The sequence below is a fragment of the Helianthus annuus genome, chromosome 9 (assembly GCF_002127325.2).
Source record: "Helianthus annuus cultivar XRQ/B chromosome 9, HanXRQr2.0-SUNRISE, whole genome shotgun sequence".
Lineage (NCBI taxonomy): Eukaryota > Viridiplantae > Streptophyta > Magnoliopsida > Asterales > Asteraceae > Helianthus > Helianthus annuus.
In genome coordinates, this window is record NC_035441.2 from 10046651 (window position 1) to 10072568 (window position 25918).

General features: G+C 38.9%; 3 protein-coding genes across 6 annotated transcripts; 1 reads left to right on the top strand and 2 right to left on the bottom strand.

Annotated features, from left to right (window-relative positions):
* The first annotated feature begins 1727 nt into the window (after positions 1 to 1727).
* Positions 1728 to 5046, top strand: LOC110877152 (TMV resistance protein N). Of its 4 annotated transcripts, none has more exons than XM_022125316.2 (5): positions 1728 to 2357; positions 2520 to 3597; positions 3685 to 3975; positions 4076 to 4592; positions 4674 to 5046. In XM_022125316.2, exons 1-5 carry the CDS (start codon positions 1879 to 1881, stop codon positions 4883 to 4885), a joined length of 2577 nt encoding a protein of 858 aa, XP_021981008.1. In that variant the 5' UTR covers positions 1728 to 1878; the 3' UTR covers positions 4886 to 5046. The 4 variants fall into 4 exon arrangements, with proteins under 4 accessions (XP_021981008.1, XP_035833190.1, XP_035833191.1 ...); XM_035977297.1 differs by having other exon boundaries at positions 4076 to 4249; positions 4394 to 5046; XM_035977298.1 differs by having other exon boundaries at positions 4076 to 4249.
* Positions 5047 to 6413: 1367 nt separating this feature from the next.
* LOC110875252 lies at positions 6414 to 16431 on the bottom strand. Its single transcript, XM_022123450.1, has 3 exons — positions 16286 to 16431; positions 15156 to 15580; positions 6414 to 6466 (listed from the first exon to the last, which is right to left on the bottom strand). The coding sequence occupies exons 1-3, from the start codon at positions 16429 to 16431 to the stop codon at positions 6414 to 6416; spliced, it is 624 nt and encodes a 207-aa protein (XP_021979142.1).
* A 2534-nt stretch (positions 16432 to 18965) lies between these two features.
* On the bottom strand, positions 18966 to 25685 carry LOC110875251. Its single transcript, XM_022123449.1, has 3 exons — positions 25540 to 25685; positions 24410 to 24834; positions 18966 to 18970 (listed from the first exon to the last, which is right to left on the bottom strand). The coding sequence occupies exons 1-3, from the start codon at positions 25683 to 25685 to the stop codon at positions 18966 to 18968; spliced, it is 576 nt and encodes a 191-aa protein (XP_021979141.1).
* Positions 25686 to 25918: the final 233 nt, after the last annotated feature.

A 25918-nucleotide genomic window follows, 5' to 3' on the forward strand; every position in this document is an offset into this window, starting at 1 on the left:
ATAGTATATATAAACTATGAGTGAGGTTCTAGAGTGAATAATAGTGTATTTGTGAATTAAGTGAAAAAATCCTGACCATTGATTTACATCATCAAATTGTTAAATACACTACTGTATTTTCATATTCAAATCATGCCCATTGATTTACACTAGTGTATACATTTGTATATTGATAATCAAGAGTTAGGATTAGTTCACTAGTGTTCATAATCAAGAGGTTATTCAGTAATGAACCTACCCTATAAACTATTATACATTCATATAAATACATATCTGTAATACCATACCTAACACCATGTGAAATGTCATTAAGAAATAAAAGATAATAAAATATAGTAATACCACAACCAATTTGATTGGCCGTCACAATCAATAATTTTCATGGATACTCCTTATCTTTATTGCTAAAGATTAAAGGTTTGTTAAATGTAATTAGTAAAATATTAGAGTAAATTGTGGTTTTGGTCCTTGTGGTTTAGTGATTATTGCTATTATTTACAAAATCTAAATGTTTTACAATTTTAATAAGATTTCTATTTTATTGTGGTTTTGTTTCACCACACTAACTTTATCCAACTTACAGTTAAATCCTTGTAACACGAGAGATGTACCAGGCTTATTACTATAAATAACTATTCATGTATGAATAACTTAGATCCAACACTATGATACATCTATGTTTTCGTTCTTCTGTCGGTTTAATGCTTATGACTTCCATTATTCATTGAATTCAACCAAGAACTTATGAAAAAAGCTTATTATTAAAACAAATTTGAATATTTGTAACAAGTTCAAAGTTTTTAGATACTTCGTTTTTTCTTTGACAACTAGCTATCTAATATGGAATCACAACTATCCTAAACTTTAGACTAACAAAAGCGTCTTAAATAACTAAAGAATTTGTCCTAGAACACTCAATAAAGGCCATCTAAACTTCAACATCCTCTCATAAACTTGCTCATTCGGTGATTGAAAGAGCATATGAGAGTTGCACAGTTTAGTGCATCCGGCCCTACTCCAGCGCTCGTTTCAACATGACTTTGAAAACCACCATTAATTGTAGCTTTCGCTGGCATAAAACACATCCTTTGAACTGAACAAAAAGCTTTTTTATAGCTTTTCGTTAGTAATCTTCCTGACTGAATGTGTTGTTGTAGTTTTTAATAATGTTTTGGTGATGGGTTTGTTGCCAGAGTGTGTTAAATGCTCTCGGGTCTTTTTTATTTGCATGGGCACATGTTATTTTTGTCTCAAGCAGTTGAGCAACCAGTTTATAACAGTAAACAACAACTTTAATATATCCGAATTTTAATAAGGAAAACTTTATATATGAGCTAGCATGCTATGTAACATAGTTATAAATTGTTAAATTAAATAGAATATATTAGTAAGAGGTTAACTTCACCAAGCTTCACTAGTGTTAACTGATGCCTCTCATGTGACAAGTATTTAACTATAAGTTTGATGAAGTTAGTGTGGTAGACTAAAACCGCAATAAAATATAAATCTTGGTATTAAAATTGCAAGACATTTGTATTTTGTAAATAATAACAATAACCACTAAACCACGGGGACCAAAACCGCAATTTACTCAAAATATTAACATATATTAATGCCAGTACAAAAGTGAAAAGGCTGTCACGCGTAATCAGTCAGATTAATAATGTTAGAGGGTGGTTGGCATACCCTTTATCTTTATATTCGTGTTTCTTATTATGCAAATAATATCCTTTTGTCCCCAACCCATCATAAAGTTTTCCACACAATTGTTTCTTAGTCAACGATCTACTTTATTGTTTGTTATTATTAATCAATTCATACAAATTCCTCCCGGTTAATAAAGCTTTCATTCTATTTGATCCTTCAAGCATACATTCAATGGCATCTACTTCAGCTTCATCAGTTCAAAAGAGCTTCAAGTACGATGTCTTTTTGAGTTTCAGAGGTGAAGACACTCGCAAGACCTTTGTCGGTCATCTCTATCATGCTCTTCACTGTAGAGGCATTAACACTTACAAAGATGATGAAAAAATCAAGAAAGGAGAAGTGATCAGTAAAGAGCTCATCACATCAATTCAAGACTCAAGATTTTACATCATTGTCTTCTCCAAGGACTATGCATCTTCATCATGGTGCTTAGACGAGCTCGAGAAGATTATAGAGTGCCAGAGGTTGACCGAGCATACTGCTTACCCTGTGTTCTATGATGTTGAACCCACCCATGTCCGCCACCAAAGTGGGGCCGTTGAAGAAGCCTTTAAAAAACATGTAGGGAAAGAGGGTGCTGGCAGATGGAGAGGTGCTCTTAGTGAAGCAGCCGGTCTGGCTGGGTGGGAGTTAAAAAACACTCTGAATGGGTAATCCCTACATCTTATATCCTTTGATTTTATTTCTTTCTATTTGGTCTTTAACAGGCTCACGCATGTTATCACTTCATGTATGATTGTATGTTATATATTTGAAATCAAATGCTCACGTGGGATATTGACTACTCTAATTGAATTTTCTTCAAAACACAGAGATGAAGCTAAGTTCATCCAAGCGATTGTTAGATACATTTCACTAGAGCTACGCTTCATCAGTCCAAGCTTTGATCAGAAGTTAGTAGGCATCGAGACCCGTGTAAACAAGATAGTATCATCTTTAAGAGTTGGTCTTAATGATCCTTGCATGATAGCCATCAAGGGGATTGGAGGGGGTGGGAAGACGACTTTAGCGAAAGCTGTGTTTGATCATATATCCTGTCAGTTTGAAGGTAAAAGCTTTGTTGAGAATGTTTCAAAACGCTCTTCGTTTGGTTTAAAGAAATTGCAAAAACAGATCCTTAAAGATGTTTTTAGCGGTCAATGCATTGACAACAACACGGAGATGCAAAGGATGCGTAATACAAAGGTACTTGTTGTTCTGGATGATGTGGATAATATCAAGCAGCTTGAGGCGTTAGCAGGTTCACCTAGCTGGTTTAAGCCAGGAAGTAAAATCATCATTACAACTAGAAATGAGCAAGTGTTCAAGCCACACCAAGTGAAGCTTATTCATGATGTCAATCAGTTATTGTTATCAAATGATGAAGCGATTTGCCTCTTTAGTAGGTATGCATTTGGGGGAGAGATTCCAATTAGAGATTATGAAGAGTTATCAAGCCAAGTTGCGCAGTATGCTGCTGGTCTTCCCTTAACAACTAAAGTTTTGGGTTCACATCTTTGTGGTGTAGATAAGGATGGATGGATAGATGCCATTGACAGACTAAAAACAATTCCGGAACAGGAAACTTTGGAAACAATGGAACTAAGCTATAATGGTCTCGAGGATGATGAGAAAAAAATATTTTTAGATGTTGCATGCATCCTGAAAGGTGAAATGAAAGACGAAGCAATCCGAGTACTTGAATGTTGTGACTTTCATGCTAAAAGAGGTTTAAGAGTTCTTGAGCAGAAATCTTTGATAACTATCTCTAACGATGGTCGTTTGGGCTTGCATGACCGTATTGAAGAAATGGGCAAAAATATTGTTCTTCGTTTGAGCCCTGGAGACCCTAAGAGATATGAACGCTTATGGATTAAAGAGGAAATCGAAGATATTTTGAAAAATGACCTGGTAAGGTTCGATTTTATATGTAAGTTGGAAAACTATCAGATTTTAATTTGATACGACAATGATTTCATATGCGTTTTTTCTTTACAGGGTTCTGAAGCAATAAGATGTATAAAACTGGAGGATACAGATCTCAGTTCAACTATTATTATGAAAGGTCTTAGAAAAATGAATGGACTTAGATATCTTTACGTGAACACCCCTGTTGGTAAAGTTGAAGTTAATGAAGTTTGGCAATACTTACCAGATACTTTACGATCACTACATTGGCCTGGATACCCTCTTGGGTGTTTACCTAAGACATTTCAAGCAAATAAGCTTGTTGACCTCGCAATGGTTCAGAGTAATATCTGTCAACTCTGGGAAGAGGGACAAACTAAGGTAGAATAATGGTTGATCGGTTGTTTTGTATGATGCATTATAATGCTATATTTTGTCATCACACTAATATTTATTTATTTTTTTCTTTTTTATTATATAGGCTCTTGAGAAGCTCAAATTCCTTGACCTCAAATATTCAAACTTGACAGCCTTTGATCTTGGGATGACTCTAGATCTTGAGATGTTAGATCTTAAAAAATGCTACGAATTTCTAGAACTCCACATGCCACTTACTCCTTTAAAGCTCAAATTTTTAAATCTCAGTGGTTCTAAGGTGAGTAACCCTAACTTTAGGCTAACTCCACATCTCGTGAAGTTAACTTTGTCGATAAAGGATGTTAAGCATCTTCCAGATAGCATCTGTAAGTTGAAACATCTGAAATATCTTAACCTAAAATCTTGTAAGCTTCTTGAGCAGTTACCCACTGATATATACAAGCTACATGGTTTAGAGGAGTTACACCTAACGAAATGTTTTGTCTTACAAGAAATTACGAACAACATTTGTATGTTGAAACATCTGAAATATCTTAAACTCACATCTTGTTCGTTAATTGAGCAATTACCCGAGGATCTTGGCAGATTAGAGTGTCTGGAGGAGTTATACCTGATAACTTGTATGTCGTTACAAGATATTCCAAACAGCATCTGTAACATGAAATGTTTAAGATATTTACATCTCCCTCATTGTAATCTAGTTACGGAACTGCCAGAGGAATTTGGACGCTTACATTGTTTGAAAGAGTTAAATATAGAAGGTTCAGGCATAAAGTATCTTCCGGCAACCATTTACCGATTGAGAGATCTGTGCATTGTGTGGTCTAGTGGGCAGCTTGAGTGGCATGGTTTTACATCATTGAAAAAGATCTCAAAATACACGGCCTCTTCCTACGTATATAGTTGCGAATAAGATAGGCACTCACAACATGAGTCTCCTTTATTGACTCAAGGCCTAGTTTCAAGGATTCCGGAATGTACTCAAGGAGGAGATCAAGTTATATATTAATTGATGTTCAAATACTTGATGGTGTATGTATATATTTATGTGATTCTAGAATTTTCCGTTTTTAATTTCTGGTATGTTAGTGTAAAGGATTATACATTTATACCAAAAATGTGGTCCGCAACTTATTTCTATAGAGTTTTCAAGTTTTCTTATTAAAATGAGTTTCTCTAACACCCTACCTAACACCATGCGAAATGTCATTAAGAAATAAAAAATAATAAAGTAGGAGTAATAGCCTTTAGACTGGAAGGTATGGGGGCCGGCTGATGCCTGGCTAGGCCCGGCGCCGGACCCTCACACCGCCCCCCTGGGGCTCGGCTCGGCACAATCGGCCACCCACAGCCGGGGTAGCCGGACCTCCCTTTTCCTTTTGCCTCTCACATATACCTAACATACATACATATATATACATAAAGGGGTTCATCTCCCACCCCTTTAGGTCCATCCCCTCCAAGCCACTTCTACGTGGCGCCTACGTGGCGGCTCATCCCCTCCAAGCCCATCCTCTCCATACCCTTTAGTCTTAAAAAAATAACTGCATCAAACAGTCAAACATGCTAGTTTTACCGTCTAGGCAGGCGGGGTGGAGGAGAATTCCTCCATGATGATATTGTCGGAAAGAAGAAAATAGATAGTATAAGGGGCTATATGTAACTTGGTGTTCTATATAAACACCATTCTTTGTAACCCTAATTGAGAACACAATACAGTATTATCAATACAATTCAAACCCGATTCAGAGATTATTCTCTATACCAAACAACATGGTATCAGAGCAGTGTTTCTGATTCTTGAATACTCTGCTCATCATCTACAACCAATCCCAAACGAAAGAAACCCGACAACAAAATCAAACTCGGAAAATACCATAATCAATTCCGGCGAATCAACCACAGTTCCGGCAAATCTGTTCTTCATCTTCGCATCAATTACGGCAAATCAAATCCTAAAAATCTGTCGTCGGTGAATTAGTATTTAAAACCCAAAATAAGCGAATCAGTATTTATCCGCCGCCGTTTTACTTGTGTCCTGTTTATTTTTTTCATCTTGTTTGAAATAACTAGTAGAGGTATTCCGTGCTTCGCGACGGAAATTCGATTGGTATCGTTTCACTCCTTTAAGATACCGACACTTGTTATGGTAATCGAAAGAAAAAACCCAAGGCTAAAGTATTTTTGGATCAAAGGAATTAAAAAGATAAACAAATAAATAAATAAAAAAAACACTTTCTTATACCTAAATATAAAAACTTTCCTATAAAATTTGTCTAGACTTAGATAAACAAAAAAAACACTTTCTTATACCTAAATATAAAAACTTTCCTATAAAATTTGTCTAGACTTAGATAAAGAAAATATAGTAGCTTTAAGATTTGAGATTTAGAATTAGACAAATGTAAAGAATACAAATTTAATAAATCAAAATAATATAACTATTTAACTGTAAGTAGAGGGTTGTGAGAAGATAATAGCGAGTTTGGTAAATCTGGAGCACAAAAAAAAAATAAAGTAACACAATCTAAAAGAGATGGCAAGAAGTGTAATTAGTATTCAAGTTTTGTCCAATTAATTTACTATTCATAAGATCCTTCATCAATTGTTATATTATAGAATAGAATTTCTTTTCTATCAAAAAGGTGTCGTCGATTGGTTTGCTTCCTGTTATTATCTTTTCCTTTTTGGATTGTTTGGAATAAAGTCTTTCCATCGATTTCATAGAGTTATTTTTTTTGTTTTATTCAATTAATATTGTTTGGAAAAGTGTTTGAAAAAGGTGTTGTACATGATTATTCATTTCTTTGATAAATAAGCTAGTGTTTGATAAAGCAACCGACATATTTTTCAATAATTTCGCCTAAATCCGCTGCAGTCTCGATTTTCGCTGTGATTTCCAATTCCGTCAGTTTCGCTGTCAATCTTGTTAATTTCCGTCAATTTCGTTGCCAATCTTGTCAATTTCCTTTTTGATAAATACGCTGTCGGTGGCGTAATTGTTAATGGTGGGCAACCTGTGGGCGAATTTAAAATCTTGAATGCGAGTTCAAGTCGCCGGTGTATTTAATAAATACGCTGGTACGATAACCTCGCTACCTAGCGACGGTATTTCGAACGAAAATCTTGAACGCGAGTTCAAGTATCCAGCGTCTTTGATAAATACGCCGGTTCAGTTGGTTGCTTAATAGCAGTGCCGGGACAACGTTAAAAAAACATATTTGTCGCAGTCGCGTCAAAAAAGTGGATATGACGATTAATCATGAAAAAAACAGTTCTTGGATATTTGATTTTGGTGCCACCGACACCATAACGTTTGAGCCATTAGACTTATGTTCAATGACCCAACCTCAAAAAACTCAGATACATACAGCAAACAACGGAACGATGCAAGTTAAAAGGAGGAGGAGTAATTGAAATTTCACCAACTATGAAATTATCAAACTACCTCTATGTTCCGTCATTATCACACAAATTGCTATCAATTAGTCATATTACCAAAGAACTGAATTGCACGGTACTAATGCACCCTACTTTCTGCATCCTACAGGATATCAGGACGGGTGCGATTATTGGATGTGGTACTGAGCGCCACGGATTGTACTATGAGGATGAAGTGACTCAACAGGGTACTGTGATGTTGGCTCATGGAACTGAAAACCGGGAAGCCTGGCTATGGCATAGACGTTTGGGACACCCATCCCATGGTTATTCGCACCTTTTGTTTCCAAAACTCTTCCCTTCAAATGGAAAAATAGATTGTGAAACATGTCTTCGCGCTAAAAGCCGTCGACAACCGTTCAAACCTAGCAATACGAAAGTTGCTTCACCTTTTTCCCTAATCCATTCTGATGTGTGGGGTCCTGCTCCTGTGATTGGGGGGGGGGGCAGGGTCTTCGGTGCTTTATATTACTCGTGGATGATTGCACTCGCATGACATGGGTATATTTTTTAAAAAACAAAGCCGAAGTTTACGAAAAATTTATCACGTTTTATGCTATGATTCAAACTCAAATCCAAATCCTTCTATCCGACAATGGGGGGGGGGATTTGTCAATACATCTATGAAACAATTCTTTAAAACCAAAGGATTAGTTTATTAAACCTCTTGTGCTCATACCCCCGAACAAAACGGTGTTTCCGAACGGAAAAATCGTATTATTCTTGAAATGACTCGAGCCCTTTTGATCGAATCTCAGGTTCCTAAATCTTTCTGGCCGGAGGCAGTTGCAACCTCCGTGTATCTGCTGAATCGACTTCCCACAAAAGCTCTTAAATTTAAGACTCCCTTAGATTGTTTGTCTAAGTCTGCCAGTATTCCCCATCCTCTTACACTTAAACCTCGAATCTTTGGGTGTACCACGTTTGTTCATATACCCAAAACCAACCGAAACAAGCTTGGCCCATGTGCTGAGAAATGTGTATTTGTCGGCTATGGGATCGATCAAATAGGTTACCGGTGTTATAATCCAGCAACTTGTCAAATGTTCACCACAATGAATGTTGACTTTCTTGAAACAAAATACTTTTATAACACCCAACTCAGTGGTCAGGGGGAGAATGACAATAGAGACACTCTGACTTGATTGTACCAACTTCCCTCATCTGAAGAAGTAACAACAGAAAACCATCACAGTACTTCAAGTCCTTCAAACACAGCCATACAATCTGTCACACCCCTATTTTCCACGTGTCACCGGTGGGCCCGGTGGGGAGTATCGTGACGTAATCGATATCATCATAGTCAAAACAACACAACATATGGATGCACAGCGAAAGCAAAAAATATAGATTTATTTCAACTGAATACATTGTAATGTTTAAGTATCACAAACAGTCGAAACAGATCCACAGGCGGATCAAAATAAAAAGGAAATTGTTCAACAGACTTTGACATCTAAAGCTTGCGAGACTTGAGTAATGATGCCTGGAGTAGCCAGCCTATTTCGTCTAGAACCTGCACTTAGCCTTTTTGGAAAATACGTCAGTTTGCACTGGTAAATACAACTTAACTGACTCATTTTGAAAAGAGTTTGAAAATTGATTTGAATGCACTTAGGCAAAAATATTTTATAACTTGGGACAATTATTCAAAATAATCTTGTATACAGTTTTACTCATTTGTCGTCCATCAGGGCCGGTTTGTAGGGCCGGACTTAAGTTAACTGACACACCACAGGTATAGTGCCCACAAGGTCGATTCCTTATAGTGGGATACCAGTTTTTACATAAGGCAGCTGTCAGGTGTACGCCTACACCCCGTGCTTAGGTCGTGGCCATTTCATGAATGATGCCAAGGATATCCGGGACATGGTCATTTAACCCCCAAGGGCCATACACCAAATAATACATATCAAACAGGTTATGTAAATACATAAATCACAATACGATTTAAATGACTACATACACCCGACCAAGCGGTACTTTTATAGTACCGTATCCCAAGCCCGTATAGGGAAAATAAGTTAAGAGTATTTACCTGAGCAATGTATAAATCAAATACAGCAAAGTACACGTATCTTTTACTGGGCTCCTAATCTGGAACGAAGGTTTTAATAACCTATTAGAATCCTAACAGGTCTTTAATTAAGCTTATACTTAGACCGGTTAGTTTTCAAAAGGAAAACACGGTTCAAACGCACGATAAGGCGAAGACCGGTTTAGAATGTGGTTTTGACCCAACAAGCTTGAGTACTTGTTTAATATGGGTAACTTGATCACATTCTAGATTTTGAGACGAAAACGATTTGGTTTGACCCGTTTCGGCTAATATATGCAAACTAGTTACATAGGCCGATTTGAACGCGAGACGTGCGTAACGGGTAACCGCAAGAGTCATGAACATGTTCCATAAGTTAATATGCCTTTGATATGTTGTGATATCAGTAGGATATCTTCCATTATGCCCGAAGTGAATTTAAAACCAACTTATGCCTCGAAAGGGTATTTTGGTAATTTCACATAGGCTTAAAAAGGTTAAAACTAGAATTCTGAGTTTAAGACTTTTGCTTACTGTTAAAGTATAGGAATTTACTTAAAACATCAGTAGGTATCAAGTCTTATACACCCTAAATGGTTTTTAATACATACTATGCGTTAAAAACGCTTAAAAGGCGATTTTAGGCCATTTTCGGGTTCTTAAAGGAAAGCTGATATTTTTACTATTCCAAAAGGCTTAACATATTCTAATTATCATATTATATCTGTAGAAAAAGATTTGGTATCAAAAGGTTTGGTAAAACTCATTTTATGGCTTAAAGGGTAAAACCGACAATTACCGAAATAAGCTTAGAACCCTAGGTTATGATCAACCTAAAAATAAATAAAAATCTTCAAAAAATTCTAAAATATTATATTACATCTGTGGGTGAAAAGTTTTGGTATCATAATTGGGTTTAGATAGGCTATATGCTAATCATACGGTTAATTTACCGAAAAGCTTCTTAATTACGCTAATGAGCATATCTCCTAATCTAGACCTCAAACTGATGTGAAATTTTATGGACATGCTTATAGATCATTAATAAAGGTTTTAGTCCTTTTACATCTTCAAAAATATCGTTTTAACCATTAAAGGGCATTATGGTCATATTTAGGCATTATGGAAACATGCGATAGTCTTTAATTCTAAAGAACCAAGTAGTATAACTTTGGGAGGTTATACTATCATATAACATGGTCACAAAGGACCCTAATGCATAATTAAACTCAAGCTAATTCGGGTCAGAACTGAAAGTCAAAGCAAAGGTCAAACTTTGCGACTTTCGGTCGCGAACCGAGCCTATACTTAGAATTGTCGGGTTGAATCATGCTTAGACATGATCAACTAATAATTTCCAAGTTATTAAAGTGACAAAACTGATTTTAAAGAATCTAAATCATTAGTTATAAATTTTATTTAAAACAACTCGATTAACTTAAATTTGACCTGACAATTAAACTAAGTAAACGTGGTAATTAGGAGATGCCCTATAGAGGGTTAAACATCTACCTAATTACGATCACGTAGCCATGTTCAAAGCGAACCATGGCTCAACCGATTAATAGTCAAAGCGTTTATCGATAACGCTTGACTTTTCGGTTTAAAACGCTAAACGATTAAACTAAGCATGAAGGAATCACTTACATAAGTCCAAAGGACTTGGAAGAGGCTCTCAAGAAGCTCAAGACCCTCAAGGAATGCAGAGAATTAGAGAGCAATTCAGAATTGAGAAGAGGTGCAAGTGAAACCAAAATCTAAGGGGGTATTTATAGGTTTTTGAGAACCGTTAGGATCGTTCCTCGTAAACCGTGACTCGATCTTGGCCTTACAAGTGTGCCCCCTGATTTAGAAAACCATGGGTGCCCCTAATTCAGCCCATAGAATCAAGGATTGAGAGAGGGAAGCAAAACCACAGCTGGTTTTTAATTTTCTGGTTGCTGGCACCCCCATACGGACCGTAAGGTCCTCCATACGGTGGTAAGGACCTTGGCTGCAGATGTCAACTTTCAATAATTGACAGATTTGGCCCCTGCACTCCCTAATGCCATTTCCGACACTTCCGAAGGCCGTTAAACCATTTTTAAGGCTCTACAGTGATGCCTAAGCATAGGGAACATGAAACATGCTCAAAAATATGCCGGATGTCGGTTCGTTTGGTCGTACGGTCCCGTTGTTCGGCTAATTACGACGAAACGCGGACGGACGCTAAAAACGATCCAAATTACGCGACGAATGGAATTTTATCAAGCCAAACACTAAAATAAAATATTTTAGTGCTTACATAAATTTTTGGGTGTCCGGGGATATTCAGAATGCGAGATATGCGCGAAAGTGCAAACTTGTGCACTTTTTGACACTTTTAGTCCCTGCATGACCTAAAAGTGTATTCTTGCGCACCAGACACCTCTAAGCCTATATCTAAGCTATATTAAGGTTAATTAGAGTATACTAAACTCCTGGTAATATTCCGGAAGGTTCGATTCCTTACGAATTGACATACTTTTGCAGTTTGACGCTTTTAACCCCTCACATACGAATAGTGTCATAACTTTCTCATACTTTATCGAAACCTTGTGAAATTTTTATCACACATTCTTGTGAGTATTATTAACCATTACAAAGCTTTGGGTCAGCTAAAAGATCACTCAGAGGTATACTTTAAACATGTTGACACATTTAGCCCCTGTAGTTTGTAATTCCTCACTTTCTTTCACAATTGGCTTCGTATGATCCATTGACTTATTCGTTTAAGGGTATAAACATCATGTAGGGTTATTGAAAGGTATATTTATCCATTGTTGACATTTTGAACCCTTACGTTCACACATTTTCCTTGTTTGTCAACTCTAGTCCTTCATACGTAATCATTCACACGTTCAAAGCTTATGACACGTGTCAGTACATTATTGGACGTGAATTTTCGAGATGTTACATCCTCACCCCCTTACAAGAAATCTCGCCCTCGAGATTTACTGAAACAACTGAGGGTACTTTTCTTTCATTGTGGATTCTAACTCCCACGTATACACGGGTCCTCTGCGGGCATCCCATTTAACCTTCACAATAGGCACATGCTTCCTCCGAAGCTTCTTAACCTGTCGATCCTCAATCGACAAAGGTTTCTCCACAAATTTCAAGCTCTTATCTATATGCACATCCGTATGAGGTATGACTAGTGACTCGTCAGCTAGACATTTCTTCAGATTGCAGATGTGGAAGACATTATGAATGCCACTGAGCTCTTCAGGTAAGTTTAACTTATAGGCCACTGATCCTACACATTCGATGATCTCGAATGGTCCAATATACCTCGGGCTTAGCTTACCTTTCTTGCCAAATCGCATTACCCCTTTCCAAGGTGATACTTTAAGCAGAACCTTATCACCGACCTCGAACTTGAGGGATTTCCGCTTACCATCAGCATAGCTCCTTTGAGGATGGTAAGCCGTACTGAAATTTAATCGCGTGCCCAAAGATTGTTGGAAACTTTTCCAAAAGTGTGACGTATATCTGGTATCTCTATCAGAGATAATGGCCACAGGCACTCCATGCAAAGATACAATCTTGTTAACATATAACTGGGCCAACATGTCAGAACTGAAAGTTTCCTTAATAGGTAGGAAATGTGCTGACTTAGTCAGTCGATCAACTATCACCCAAATAGTGTCATTTCCCTTCGGCGTTTTAGGCAACTTGGTAATAAAATCCATCGTTACCATTTCCCATTTCCAGGTGGGAATCTCAGGTTGTTGTAGCAAACCTGACGGTTTCTGATGCTCAGCTTTAACTTGAGTGCACGTCAGACATTTGGCTACATGGGTGGCTATAGACTTTTTCAAGCCTATCCATCAGTAATTTGCCTTTACATCCTGGTACATCTTGTCCGCTCCAGGATGGACGGAATATTTAGAACTGTGGGCTTCCTTGAGGATGACGTCACGAAGACCTCCATACACAGGAACCCATATTCTCCCATTCAATCTCAGGATTCCGTCTTTGCCATAGGATAACTGTTCTTCAGTCACTCCTAGCTTCTCATTAGGGTAATTAGCTTCTAGCACTGCTTCCTTCTGTGCAGCTAACAACCTTTCATTTAGACTATTCTTGATCTCAATGCTCTTAGCATTGATTCTTATAGGCTTCATTCTTTCCTTTCTGCTTAAGGCATCGGCAACCACATTTGCCTTGCCTGGATGGTATCTTATTTCACAATCATAATCATTTAGAGTTTCCATCCAGCGTCGCTGCCTCATGTTCAAATCATTCTGATTGAACAGATGCTTCAGAATATCGAAAGATTCTTGCTGCTTAGGCCCCCAATCAAACTTGCTATTCTTGCGGGTTAGCAAAGTCAGGGGTGCTGCAATTCTTGAGAAGTTTTCGATAAATCGCCTATAATATCCTGCCAGCCCTAGAAAGCTGCGAATCTCTGTAGGAGTCTTTGGTTCTTGCCAGTTCATGATGGCTTCAATCTTAGCGGGATCCACTTGGATACCATGCTCGCTAACCACATGTCCAAGAAATTGGACTTCACGAAGCCAAAACTCACACTTCGAGAACTTGGCATAAAGCTTCTCTTGCTGAAGTAGCTTCAGAATGCAACGGAGGTGCTTCTCATGGTCAGCTTGACTCTTCGAGTAGATTAGAATGTCATCGATGAAGACAATGACAAATTTGTCCAAATATGGCTTGCAAACGCGATTCATGAGATCCATGAATGCGGCAGGTGCATTAGTGAGCCCAAAAGGCATCACTAAGAACTCATAATGACCATGACGAGTCCTAAACGCAGTCTTGTGCACATCTTCATCTCTAACCTTCAACTGATGATAGCCTGACCTCAAGTCGATCTTAGAGAAATAACTTGCTCCTTGCAATTGATCGAACAGATCGTCGATCCTGGGCAAAGGATACCTATTCTTGATAGTCACCTTGTTAAGCTCACGGTAATCAATGCACAGACGCATCGATCCGTCCTTCTTCTTGACAAACAAGATTGGCGCTCCCCAAGGAGATGAACTAGGTCTAATAAAACCTTTGGCTAGCAAATCATCAAGTTGCGTCCTCAATTCCTTCATCTCTGTTGGTGCCAACCTATAAGGTGCTCTAGCAACAGGTGCTGATCCGGGGATGATGTCAATTCTGAATTCTACCTGCCTATCTGGTGGCAAACCAGGCAGTTCTTCTGGGAAAACCTCAGGGTATTCAGAAATGACTGGAATATCTTCAATCCTGGGCTTCTGCTCATCTACTAAGACTTGTGCCATATAAATAACACAACCCTTCTTCTTGCACTTAGATGCATTGAGCATAGACACTTGCTCAGGCAATCCGTGCTGGGTATCTCCTCGAATGGTAAGTGACTCACCAGACGGAGTCTTAACCACTACTTGCTTCTTGTTGCAGATGATCTGGGCTTGGTTATGCGATAACCAATCCATGCCCAATACTACATCAAATCCGGCTAACTTCAAAGGAAGCAAAGACATAGGAAAAGAGTGGTTCCTAATGGATATATAACATCCATCTAAAACGGTTGAGGCAGTTTCTAAGGTACCATCGGCTAATTCCACCTCATATTTCACACTTAAGGTTTTAACAGGTAGGTTCAACAACTTACAGAACTTATCATCTACGAACGACTTATCAGCTCCTGAATCAAACAGTACTCTAGCATAAACGTCATTTATGAGGAAAGTACCTGTAATCACGTTGTCGTCCTGAATTGCCTCCTGCACATTCATTTGGAAGACCCTAGCATTGGTCTTCTTGGCCTCCTCAGGCTTCCTGGCGTTTTTAGGGCAGTTAGTCTTAATGTGCCCTTTCTCGTTACAGCCGTAGCAGGTAGCATCTTTAATCCTCTTGCAATCAATAGTCTTATGCTCTCTAGACTTGCACAACCCACATGCAGGTGGTCCTGATTGAGACTTGGTCTCAAGCCTGCACTTCCCAAAGTGGCGTTTCTGGCAAGTTGAGCACTTTGGCTTTTCTTCTGTTTGCTGACTACCTTTTCCAGACCCAAATTTCTTGGACTCAGGGTTTCCCTTGTGCTTCTTCTCCGACCCTCGTGAGTTATCCTCCTCACGCTTCCTCTTACTCTCTTCAGAGTTCTTGATCGATCTTAACCTGACCGCATCCAAGGTGAGGGACAGAGATAGATCAGCAACTGATCTAAAAGTAGTAGGTCTCGAAGCCTTAACACTGGCTTTGATTTCTGGGGCTAGACCCCCAATGAAGCGAGCAATCCTCTTGGGTTCTGGTGTCACAAGGTAAGGAACCAATCTGGACATGGTATTGAAGCTGGTGAGGTAAGCTTGACAATCTAAATTCTTCATCACCAATGATAAGAAGTCTGATTCAATTATTTCCACCTCATGCTGTGGACAATAGTTCTCCTTAATGAGAACAACAAACTACTCCCATGACATATTATAGAGTGGGATTTTCCCAGCAGCTTGTATAAGAGACTTCCACCATGCCAGAGCCTCTCCCTTGAATGATTGGGATACATACTTCACTACGTCCCTTTCAGCGCAACCGCTGATATCAACAATAGTATCCATTTCATCTAACCAAGTCATGCAATCAATTGCTCCTTTCTCCCCAGTGAAATCTCGAGGTTTGCAGGAAACAAAGTACTTATAAGTACAAGACTTGGTACGTGGCTCATCATTGAACACTATTCTCTTGGATGGAACACTATGTTGGTTTGAGGAATGTTCGACATTCTCTTTCTTAGGTTCATTCTTCTTCGAGGGTGGCTTATTATGAGCTTTAGAATGAGTCGTAGGAATAGACTTTGAGTGGGGTACTGAAGAAGTTTTACTATACGTCTCACTAACCTCCTTGAATTGCTCCTTTACAGCTTTAGATACAGCTGTATTAATCAGTGTACGGAGCTCTCCTTTGGTTATATTAACCCTATCATTATCGTCATTTTCTAGAGAATGACTGTTCACTTCCTCCGACCTTGCCATGTAGCTTTAATTGCTACATAAAATCAAATAAGGACGAGGTTTATACGGAAGCTTATATAGTTCTATCGTTTTAAATGATTTGTTAACTATGGTTTTTAATACGCATTTTAGTTAATTTTACAGAATAACCCTAAATCATATAATAGCACAAAAGGCCTAGTCACATAGACAGAATTAATTAATAAACCAGGATTTTACAGAATCGAGGTATTAAGGTTTGAATCAAAGTTCATTACCTTTCCTTGACAGGGAGTTGCAGGCTACCACTGTCCTTAGTCCCAGAGGACGTTAATTATAGCCCGTGGGCACTTCATCCTTAAGAGATGATTGTATAAATAAGGGAATTTAGAACAACCCGTTTTTAATAATGAATTTTGTGATTTTATCGGATCACGCTTTGTCAAGCACATAACATATCAAATGTTAATAAGGGTTGAATCCTTTGAATAGGTTTTTACCATCTTGGCCATGTCTGCAATGACAATTAGGCTAGGTTTTACCTTTAAGATTTTTTTTTAATAATTTAACACAGAGCAATCCTAATTTGAAATGTTAACAAGGATCTGAATCTAATTTGAGGAACTACCATCTTGGCCCTGTCTTAGAACGACACCTGAGCTAGGTCTTGTCCTTTTTAGATTTTGCAATTTTATCATAATGGCAGATCTTACAAAAAGGAATTATTATAGAAATGGTTGCCCTAAATGGGTCTTCTAAAATGACTTACCCATGCAAGAGCTAATCATAACAACAAAGGCAACAAATAAAGGAGAAATACAACTAATTAGGATTAATCCTATGTTCTTTGTCTAGACTCAAGAATGTGCAATTGTGTAACTGAGATTAAACATAAATGGCTAGTTTTAATTCACTCAGCGTTGGCTCTGATACCAACCTGTCACACCCCTATTTTCCACGTGTCACCGGTGGGCCCGGTGGGGAGTATCGTGACGTAATCGATATCATCATAGTCAAAACAACACAACATATGGATGCACAGCGGAAGCAAAAGATATAGATTTATTTCAACTGAATACATTGTAATGTTTAAGTATCACAAACAGTAGAAACAGATCCACAGGCGGATCAAAATAAAAAGGAAATTGTTCAACAGACTTTGACATCTAAAGCTTGCGAGACTTGAGTAATGATGCCTGGAGTAGCCAGCCTATTTCGTCTAGAACCTGCACTTAGCCTTTTTGGAAAATACGTCAGTTTGCACTGGTAAATACAACTTAACTGACTCATTTTGAAAAGAGTTTGAAAATTGATTTGAATGCACTTAGGCAAATATATTTTATAACTTGGGACAATTATTCAAAATAATCTTGTATACAGTTTTACTCATTTGTCGTCCATCAGGGCCGGTTTGTAGGGCCGGACTTAAGTTAACTGACACACCACAGGTATAGTGCCCACAAGGTCGATTCCTTATAGTGGGATACCAGTTTTTACATAAGGCAGCTGTCAGGTGTACGCCTACACCCCGTGCTTAGGTCGTGGCCATTTCATGAATGATGCCAAGGATATCCGGGACATGGTCATTTAACCCCCAAGGGCCATACACCAAATAATACATATCAAACAGGTTATGTAAATACATAAATCACAATACGATTTAAATGACTACATACACCCGACCAAGCGGTACTTTTATAGTACCGTATCCCAAGCCCGTATAGGGAAAATAAGTTAAGAGTATTTACCTGAGCAATGTATAAATCAAATACAGCAAAGTACACGTATCTTTTACTGGGCTCCTAATCTGGAACGAAGGTTTTAATAACCTATTAGAATCCTAACAGGTCTTTAATTAAGCTTATACTTAGACCGGTTAGTTTTCAAAAGGAAAACACGGTTCAAACGCACGATAAGGCGAAGACCGGTTTAGAATGTGGTTTTGACCCAACAAGCTTGAGTACTTGTTTAATATGGGTAACTTGATCACATTCTAGATTTTGAGACGAAAACGATTTGGTTTGACCCGTTTCGGCTAATATATGCAAACTAGTTACATAGGCCGATTTGAACGCGAGACGTGCGTAACGGGTAACCGCAAGAGTCATGAACATGTTCCATAAGTTAATATGCCTTTGATATGTTGTGATATCAGTAGGATATCTTTCATTATGCCCGAAGTGAATTTAAAACCAACTTATCCCTCGAAAGGGTATTTTGGTAATTTCACATAGGCTTAAAAAGGTTAAAACTAGAATTCTGAGTTTAAGACTTTTGCTTACTGTTAAAGTATAGGAATTTACTTAAAACATCAGTAGGTATCAAGTCTTATACACCCTAAATGGTTTTTAATACATATTATGCGTTAAAAACGCTTAAAAGGCGATTTTAGGCCATTTTCGGGTTCTTAAAGGAAAGCTGATATTTTTACTATTCCAAAAGGCTTAACATATTCTAATTATCATATTATATCTGTAGAAAAAGATTTGGTATCAAAAGGTTTGGTAAAACTCATTTTTAGGCTTAAAGGGTAAAACCGACAATTACCGAAATAAGCTTAGAACCCTAGGTTATGATCAACCTAAAAATAAATAAAAATCTTCAAAAATTCTAAAATATTATATTACATCAGTGGGTGAAAAGTTTTGGTATCATAATTGGGTTTAGATAGGCTATATGCTAATCATACGGTTAATTTACCGAAAAGCTTCTTAATTACGCTAATGAGCATATCTCCTAATCTAGACCTCAAACTTATGTGAAATTTTATGGACATGCTTATAGATCATTAATAAAGGTTTTAGTCCTTTCACATCTTCAAAAATATCGTTTTAACCATTAAAGGGCATTATGGTCATATTTAGGCATTATGGAAACATGCGATGGTCTTTAATTCTAAAGAACCAAGTAGTATAACTTTGGGAGGTTATACTATCATATAACATGGTCACAAAGGACCCTAAGGCATAATTAAACTCAAGCTAATTTGGGTCAGAACTGAAAGTCAAAGCAAAGGTCAAACTTTGCGACTTTCGGTCGCGAACCGAGCCTATACTTAGAATTGTCGGGTTGAATCATGCTTAGACATGATCAACTAATAATTTCCAAGTTATTAAAGTGACAAAACTGATTTTAAAGAATCTAAATCATTAGTTATAAATTTTATTTAAAACAACTCGATTAACTTAAATTTGACCCGACAATTAAACAAGTAAACGTGGTAATTAGGAGATGCCCTATAGAGGGTTAAACATCTACCTAATTACGATCACGTAGCCATGTTCAAAGCGAACCATGGCTCAACCGATTAATAGTCAAAGCGTTTATCGATAACGCTTGACTTTTCGGTTTAAAACGCTAAACGATTAAACTAAGCATGAAGGAATCACTTACATAAGTCCAAAGGACTTGGAAGAGGCTCTCAAGAAGCTCAAGACCCTCAAGGAATGCAGAGAATTAGAGAGCAATTCAGAATTGAGAAGAGATGCAAGTGAAACCAAAATCTAAGGGGGTATTTATAGGTTTTTGAGAACCGTTAGGATCGTTCCTCGTAAACCGTGACTCGATCTTGGCCTTACAAGTGTGCCCCCTGATTTAGAAAACCATGGGTGCCCCTAATTCAGCCCATAGAATCAAGGATTGAGAGAGGGAAGCAAAACCACAGCTGGTTTTTAATTTTCTGGTTGCTGGCACCCCCATACAGACCGTAAGGTCCTCCATACGGTCCGTAAGGACCTTGGCTGCAGATGTCAACTTTCAATAATTGACAGATTTGGCCCCTGCACTCCCTAATGCCATTTCCGACACTTCTGAAGGCCGTTAAACCATTTTTAAGGCTCTACAATGATGCCTAAGCATAGGGAACATGAAACATGCTCAAAAATATGCCGGATGTCGGTTCGTTTGGTCGTACGGTCCCGTTGTTCGGCTAATTACGACGAAACGCGGACGGACGCTAAAAACGATCCAAATTACGCGACGAATGGAATTTTATCAAGCCAAACACTAAAATAAAATATTTTAGTGCTTACATAAATTTTTGGGTGTCCGGGGATATTCAGAATGCGAGATATGCGCGAAAGTGCAAACTTGTGCACTTTTTGACACTTTTAGTCCCTGCATGACCTAAAAGTGTATTCTTGCGCACCAGACACCTCTAAGCCTATATCTAAGCTATATTAAGGTTAATTAGAGTATACTAAACTCCTGGTCATATTCCGGAAGGTTCGATTCCTTACGAATTGACATACTTTTGCAGTTTGACGCTTTTAACCCCTCACATACGAATAGTGTCATAACTTTCTCATACTTTATCGAAACCTTGTGAAATTTTTATCACACATTCTTGTGAGTATAATTAACCATTACAAAGCTTTGGGTCAGCTAAAAGATCACTCAGAGGTATACTTTAAACATGTTGACACATTTAGCCCCTGTAGTTTGTAATTCCTCACTTTCTTTCACAATTGGCTTCGTATGATCCATGACTTATTCGTTTAAGGGTATAAACATCATGTAGGGTTATTGAAAGGTATATTTATCCATTGTTGACATTTTGAACCCTTACGTTCACACATTTTCCTTGTTTGTCAACTCTAGTCCTTCATACGTAATCATTCACACGTTCAAAGCTTATGACACGTGTCAGTACATTATTGGACGTGAATTTTCGAGGTGTTACATCCTCACCCCCTTAAAAGAAATCTCGCCCTCGAGATTTACTGAAACAACTGAGGGTACTTTTCTTTCATTGTGGATTCTAACTCCCACGTATACTCGGGTCCTCTGCGGGCATCCCATTTAACCTTCACAATAGGCACATGCTTCCTCCGAAGCTTCTTAACCTGTCGATCCTCAATCGACAAAGGTTTCTCCACAAATTTCAAGCTCTCATCTATATGCACATCCGTATGAGGTATGACTAGTGACTCGTCAGCTAGACATTTCTTCAGATTGCAGATGTGGAAGACATTATGAATGCCACTGAGCTCTTCAGGTAAGTTTAACTTATAGGCCACCGATCCTACACATTCGATGATCTCGAATGGTCCAATATACCTCGTGCTTAGCTTACCTTTCTTGCCAAATCGCATTACCCCTTTCCAAGGTGATACTTTAAGCAGAACCTTATCACCGACCTCGAACTTGAGGGATTTCCGCTTACCATCAGCATAGCTCCTTTGCCTATCACGAGCAGCTTTTAGGTGCTCAGTGATTTGGGTAACTTTGTCAGTCGTCTCCAGGACTAATTCAGGTCCTGATACTTGAACGTCTCCTACCTCTGCCCAACAAATGGGTGTTCTGCACTTCCTACCGTATAGTGCCTCAAAAGGCGCAGCCTTAATGCTGGTGTGGTAGCTATTGTTGTAGGAGAACTCGATCAAAAGTAGGTGCCTATCCCAGCTACCTCCTAAATCGATTACGCATGCACGCAGCATGTCTTCCAATGTTTGAATTGTACGCTCACTCTGCCCATCCGTCTGAGGATGGTAAGCCGTACTGAAATTTAATCGCGCGCCCAAAGATTGTTGGAAACTTTTCCAAAAGTGTGACGTATATCTGGTATCTCTATCAGAGATAATGGCCACAGGCACTCCATGCAAAGATACAATCTTGTCAACATATAACTGGGCCAACATGTCAGAACTGAAAGTTTCCTTAATAGCTAGGAAATGTGCTGACTTAGTCAGTCGATCAACTATCACCCAAATAGTGTCATTTCCCTTCGGCGTTTTAGGCAACTTGGTAATAAAATCCATCGTTACTATTTCCCATTTCCAGGTGGGAATCTCAGGTTGTTGTAGCAAACCTGAAGGTTCCTGATGCTCAGCTTTAACTTTAGCGCACGTCAGACATTTGGCTACATGGGTGGCTATAGACTTTTTCAAGCCTATCCATCAGTAATTTGCCTTTACATCCTTGTACATCTTGTCCGCTCCAGGATGGACGGAATATTTAGAACTGTGGGCTTCCTTGAGGATGACATCACGAAGACCTCCATACACAGGAACCCATATTCTCCCATTCAATCTCAGGATTCCGTCTTTGCCATAGGATAACTGTTCTTCAGTCACTCCTAGCTTCTCATTAGGGTAATTAGCTTCTAGCACTGCTTCCTTCTGTGCAGCTAACAACCTTTCATTTAGACTATTCTTGATCTCAATGCTCTTAGCATTGATTCTTATAGGCTTCATTCTTTCCTTTCTGCTTAAGGCATCGGCAACCACATTTGCCTTGCCTGGATGGTATCTTATTTCACAATCATAATCATTTAGAGTTTCCATCCAGCGTCGCTGCCTCATGTTCAAATCATTCTGATTGAACAGATGCTGAAGGCTCTTGTGATCTGAATAGATCACACACTTAGTTCCATATAAATAGTGCCTCCAAAGCTTAAGTGCAAATACAACGGCACCCAACTCCAAATCATGGGTGGTGTAATTCTTCTCGTGCACTTTTAACTGGCGTGAAGCATAGGCAATGACCTTGCCTTTCTGCATAAGCACACATCCCATCCCGGTGTGTGATGCATCACAATATACTACAAACTCATCTATTCCTTCAGGCAACGTCAGCACAGGAGCGTTGCTTAACTTCTGCTTCAGAATATCGAAAGATTCTTTCTGCTTAGGCCCCCAATCAAACTTGCTATTCTTGCGGGTTAGCAAAGTCAGGGGTGCTGCAATTCTTGAGAAGTTTTCGATAAATCGCCTATAATATCCTGCCAGCCCTAGAAAGCTGCGAATCTCCGTAGGTGTCTTTGGTTCTTGCCAGTTCATGATGGCTTCAATCTTAGCGGGATCCACTTGGATACCATGCTCGCTAACCACATGTCCAATAAATTGGACTTCACGAAGCCAAAACTCACACTTCGAGAACTTGGCATAAAGCTTCTCTTGCTGAAGTAGCTTCAGAATGCAACGGAGGTGCTTCTCATGGTCAGCTTGACTCTTCGAGTAGATGAGAATGTCATCGATGAAGACAATGACAAATTTGTCCAAATATGGCTTGCAAACACGATTCATGAGATCCATGAATGCGGCAGGTGCATTAGTGAGCCCAAAAGGCATCACTAAGAACTCATAATGACCATGACGAGTCCTATACGCAGTCTTGTGCACATCTTCATCTCTAACCTTCAACTGATGATAGCCTGACCTCAAGTCGATCTTAGAGAAATAACTTGCTCCTTGCAATTGATCGAACAGATCGTCGATCCTGGGCAAAGGATACCTATTCTTGATAGTCACCTTGTTAAGCTCACGGTAATCAATGCACAGACGCATCGATCCGTCCTTCTTCTTGACAAACAAGATTGGCGCTCCCCAAGGAGATGAACTAGGTCTAATAAAACCTTTGGCTAGCAAATCATCAAGTTGCGTCCTCAATTCCTTCATCTCTGTTGGTGCCAACCTATAAGGTGCTCTAGCAACAGGTGCTGATCCGGGGATGATGTCAATTCTGAATTCTACCTCCCTATCTGGTGGCAAACCAGGCAGTTCTTCTGGGAAAACCTCAGGGTATTCAGAAATGACTGGAATATCTTCAATCCTGGGCTTCTGCTCATTGACTGAGACTTGTGCCATATAAATAACACAACCCTTCTTCTTGCACTTAGATGCATTGAGCATAGACACTTGCTCAGGCAATCCGTGCTGGGTATCTCCTCGAATGGTAAGTGACTCACCAGACGGAGTCTTAACCACTACTTGCTTCTTGTTGCAGATGATCTGGGCTTGGTTATGCGATAACCAATCCATGCCCAATACTACATCAGATCCGGCTAACTTCAAAGGAAGCAAAGACATAGGAAAAGAGTGGTTCCTAATGGATATATAACATCCATCTAAAACGGTTGAGGCAGTTTCTAAGGTACCATCGGCTAATTGCACCTCATATTTCACACTTAAGGTTTTAACAGGTAGGTTCAACAACTTACAGAACTTATCATCTACGAACGACTTATCAGCTCCTGAATCAAACAGTACTCTAGCATAAACGTCATTTATGAGGAAAGTACCTGTAATCACGTTGTCGTCCTGAATTGCCTCCTGCACATTCATTTGGAAGACCCTAGCATTGGTCTTCTTGGCCTCCTCAGGCTTCCTGGCGTTTTTAGGGCAGTTAGTCTTAATGTGCCCTTTCTCGTTACAGCCGTAGCAGGTAGCATCTTTAATCCTCTTGCAATCAATAGTCTTATGATCTCTAGACTTGCACAACCCACATGCAGGTGGTCCTGATTGAGACTTGGTCTCAAGCCTGCACTTCCCAAAGTGGCGTTTCTGGCAAGTTGAGCACTTTGGCTTTTCTTCTGTTTGCTGACTACCTTTTCCAGACCCAAATTTCTTGGACTCAGGGTTTCCCTTGTGCTTCTTCTCCGACCCTCGTGAGTTATCCTCCTCACGCTTCCTCTTACTCTCTTCAGAGTTCTTGATCGATCTTAACCTGACCGCATCCAAGGTGAGGGACAGAGATAGATCAGCAACTGATCTAAAAGTAGTAGGTCTCGAAGCCTTAACACTGGCTTTGATTTCTGGGGCTAGACCCCCAATGAAGCGAGCAATCCTCTTGGGTTCTGGTGTCACAAGGTAAGGAACCAATCTGGACATGGTATTGAAGCTGGTGAGGTAAGCTTGACAATCTAAATTCTTCATCACCAATGATAAGAAGTCTGATTCAATTATTTCCACCTCATGCTGTGGACAATAGTTCTCCTTAATGAGAACAACAAACTACTCCCATGACATATTATAGAGTGGGATTTTCCCAGCAGCTTGTATAAGAGACTTCCACCATGCTAGAGCCTCTCCCTTGAATGATTGGGATACATACTTCACTACGTCCCTTTCAGCGCAACCGCTGATATCAACAATAGTGTCCATTTCATCTAACCAAGTCATGCAATCAATTGCTCCTTTCTCCCCAGTGAAATCTCGAGGTTTGCAGGAAACAAAGTACTTATAAGTACAAGACTTGGTACGTGGCTCATCATTGAACACTATTCTCTTGGATGGAACACTATGTTGGTTTGAGGAATGTTCGACATTCTCTTTCTTAGGTTCATTCTTCTTCGAGGGTGGCTTACTATGAGCTTCAGAATGAGTCGTAGGAATAGACTTTGAGTGGGGTACTGAAGAAGTTTTACTATACGTCTCACTAACCTCCTTGAATTGCTCCTTTACAGCTTTAGATACAGCTGTATTAATCAGTGTACGGAGCTCTCCTTTGGTTATATTAACCCTATCATTATCGTCATTTTCCAGAGAATGACTGTTCACTTCCTCCGACCTTGCCATGTAGCTTTAATTGCTACATAAAATCAAATAAGGACGAGGTTTATACGGAAGCTTATATAGTTCTATCGTTTTAAATGATTTGTTAACTATGGTTTTTAATACGCATTTTAGTTAATTTTACAGAATAACCCTAAATCATATAATAGCACAAAAGGCCTAGTCACATAGACAGAATTAATTAGTAAACCAGGATTTTACAGAATCGAGGTATTAAGGTTTGAATCAAAGTTCAT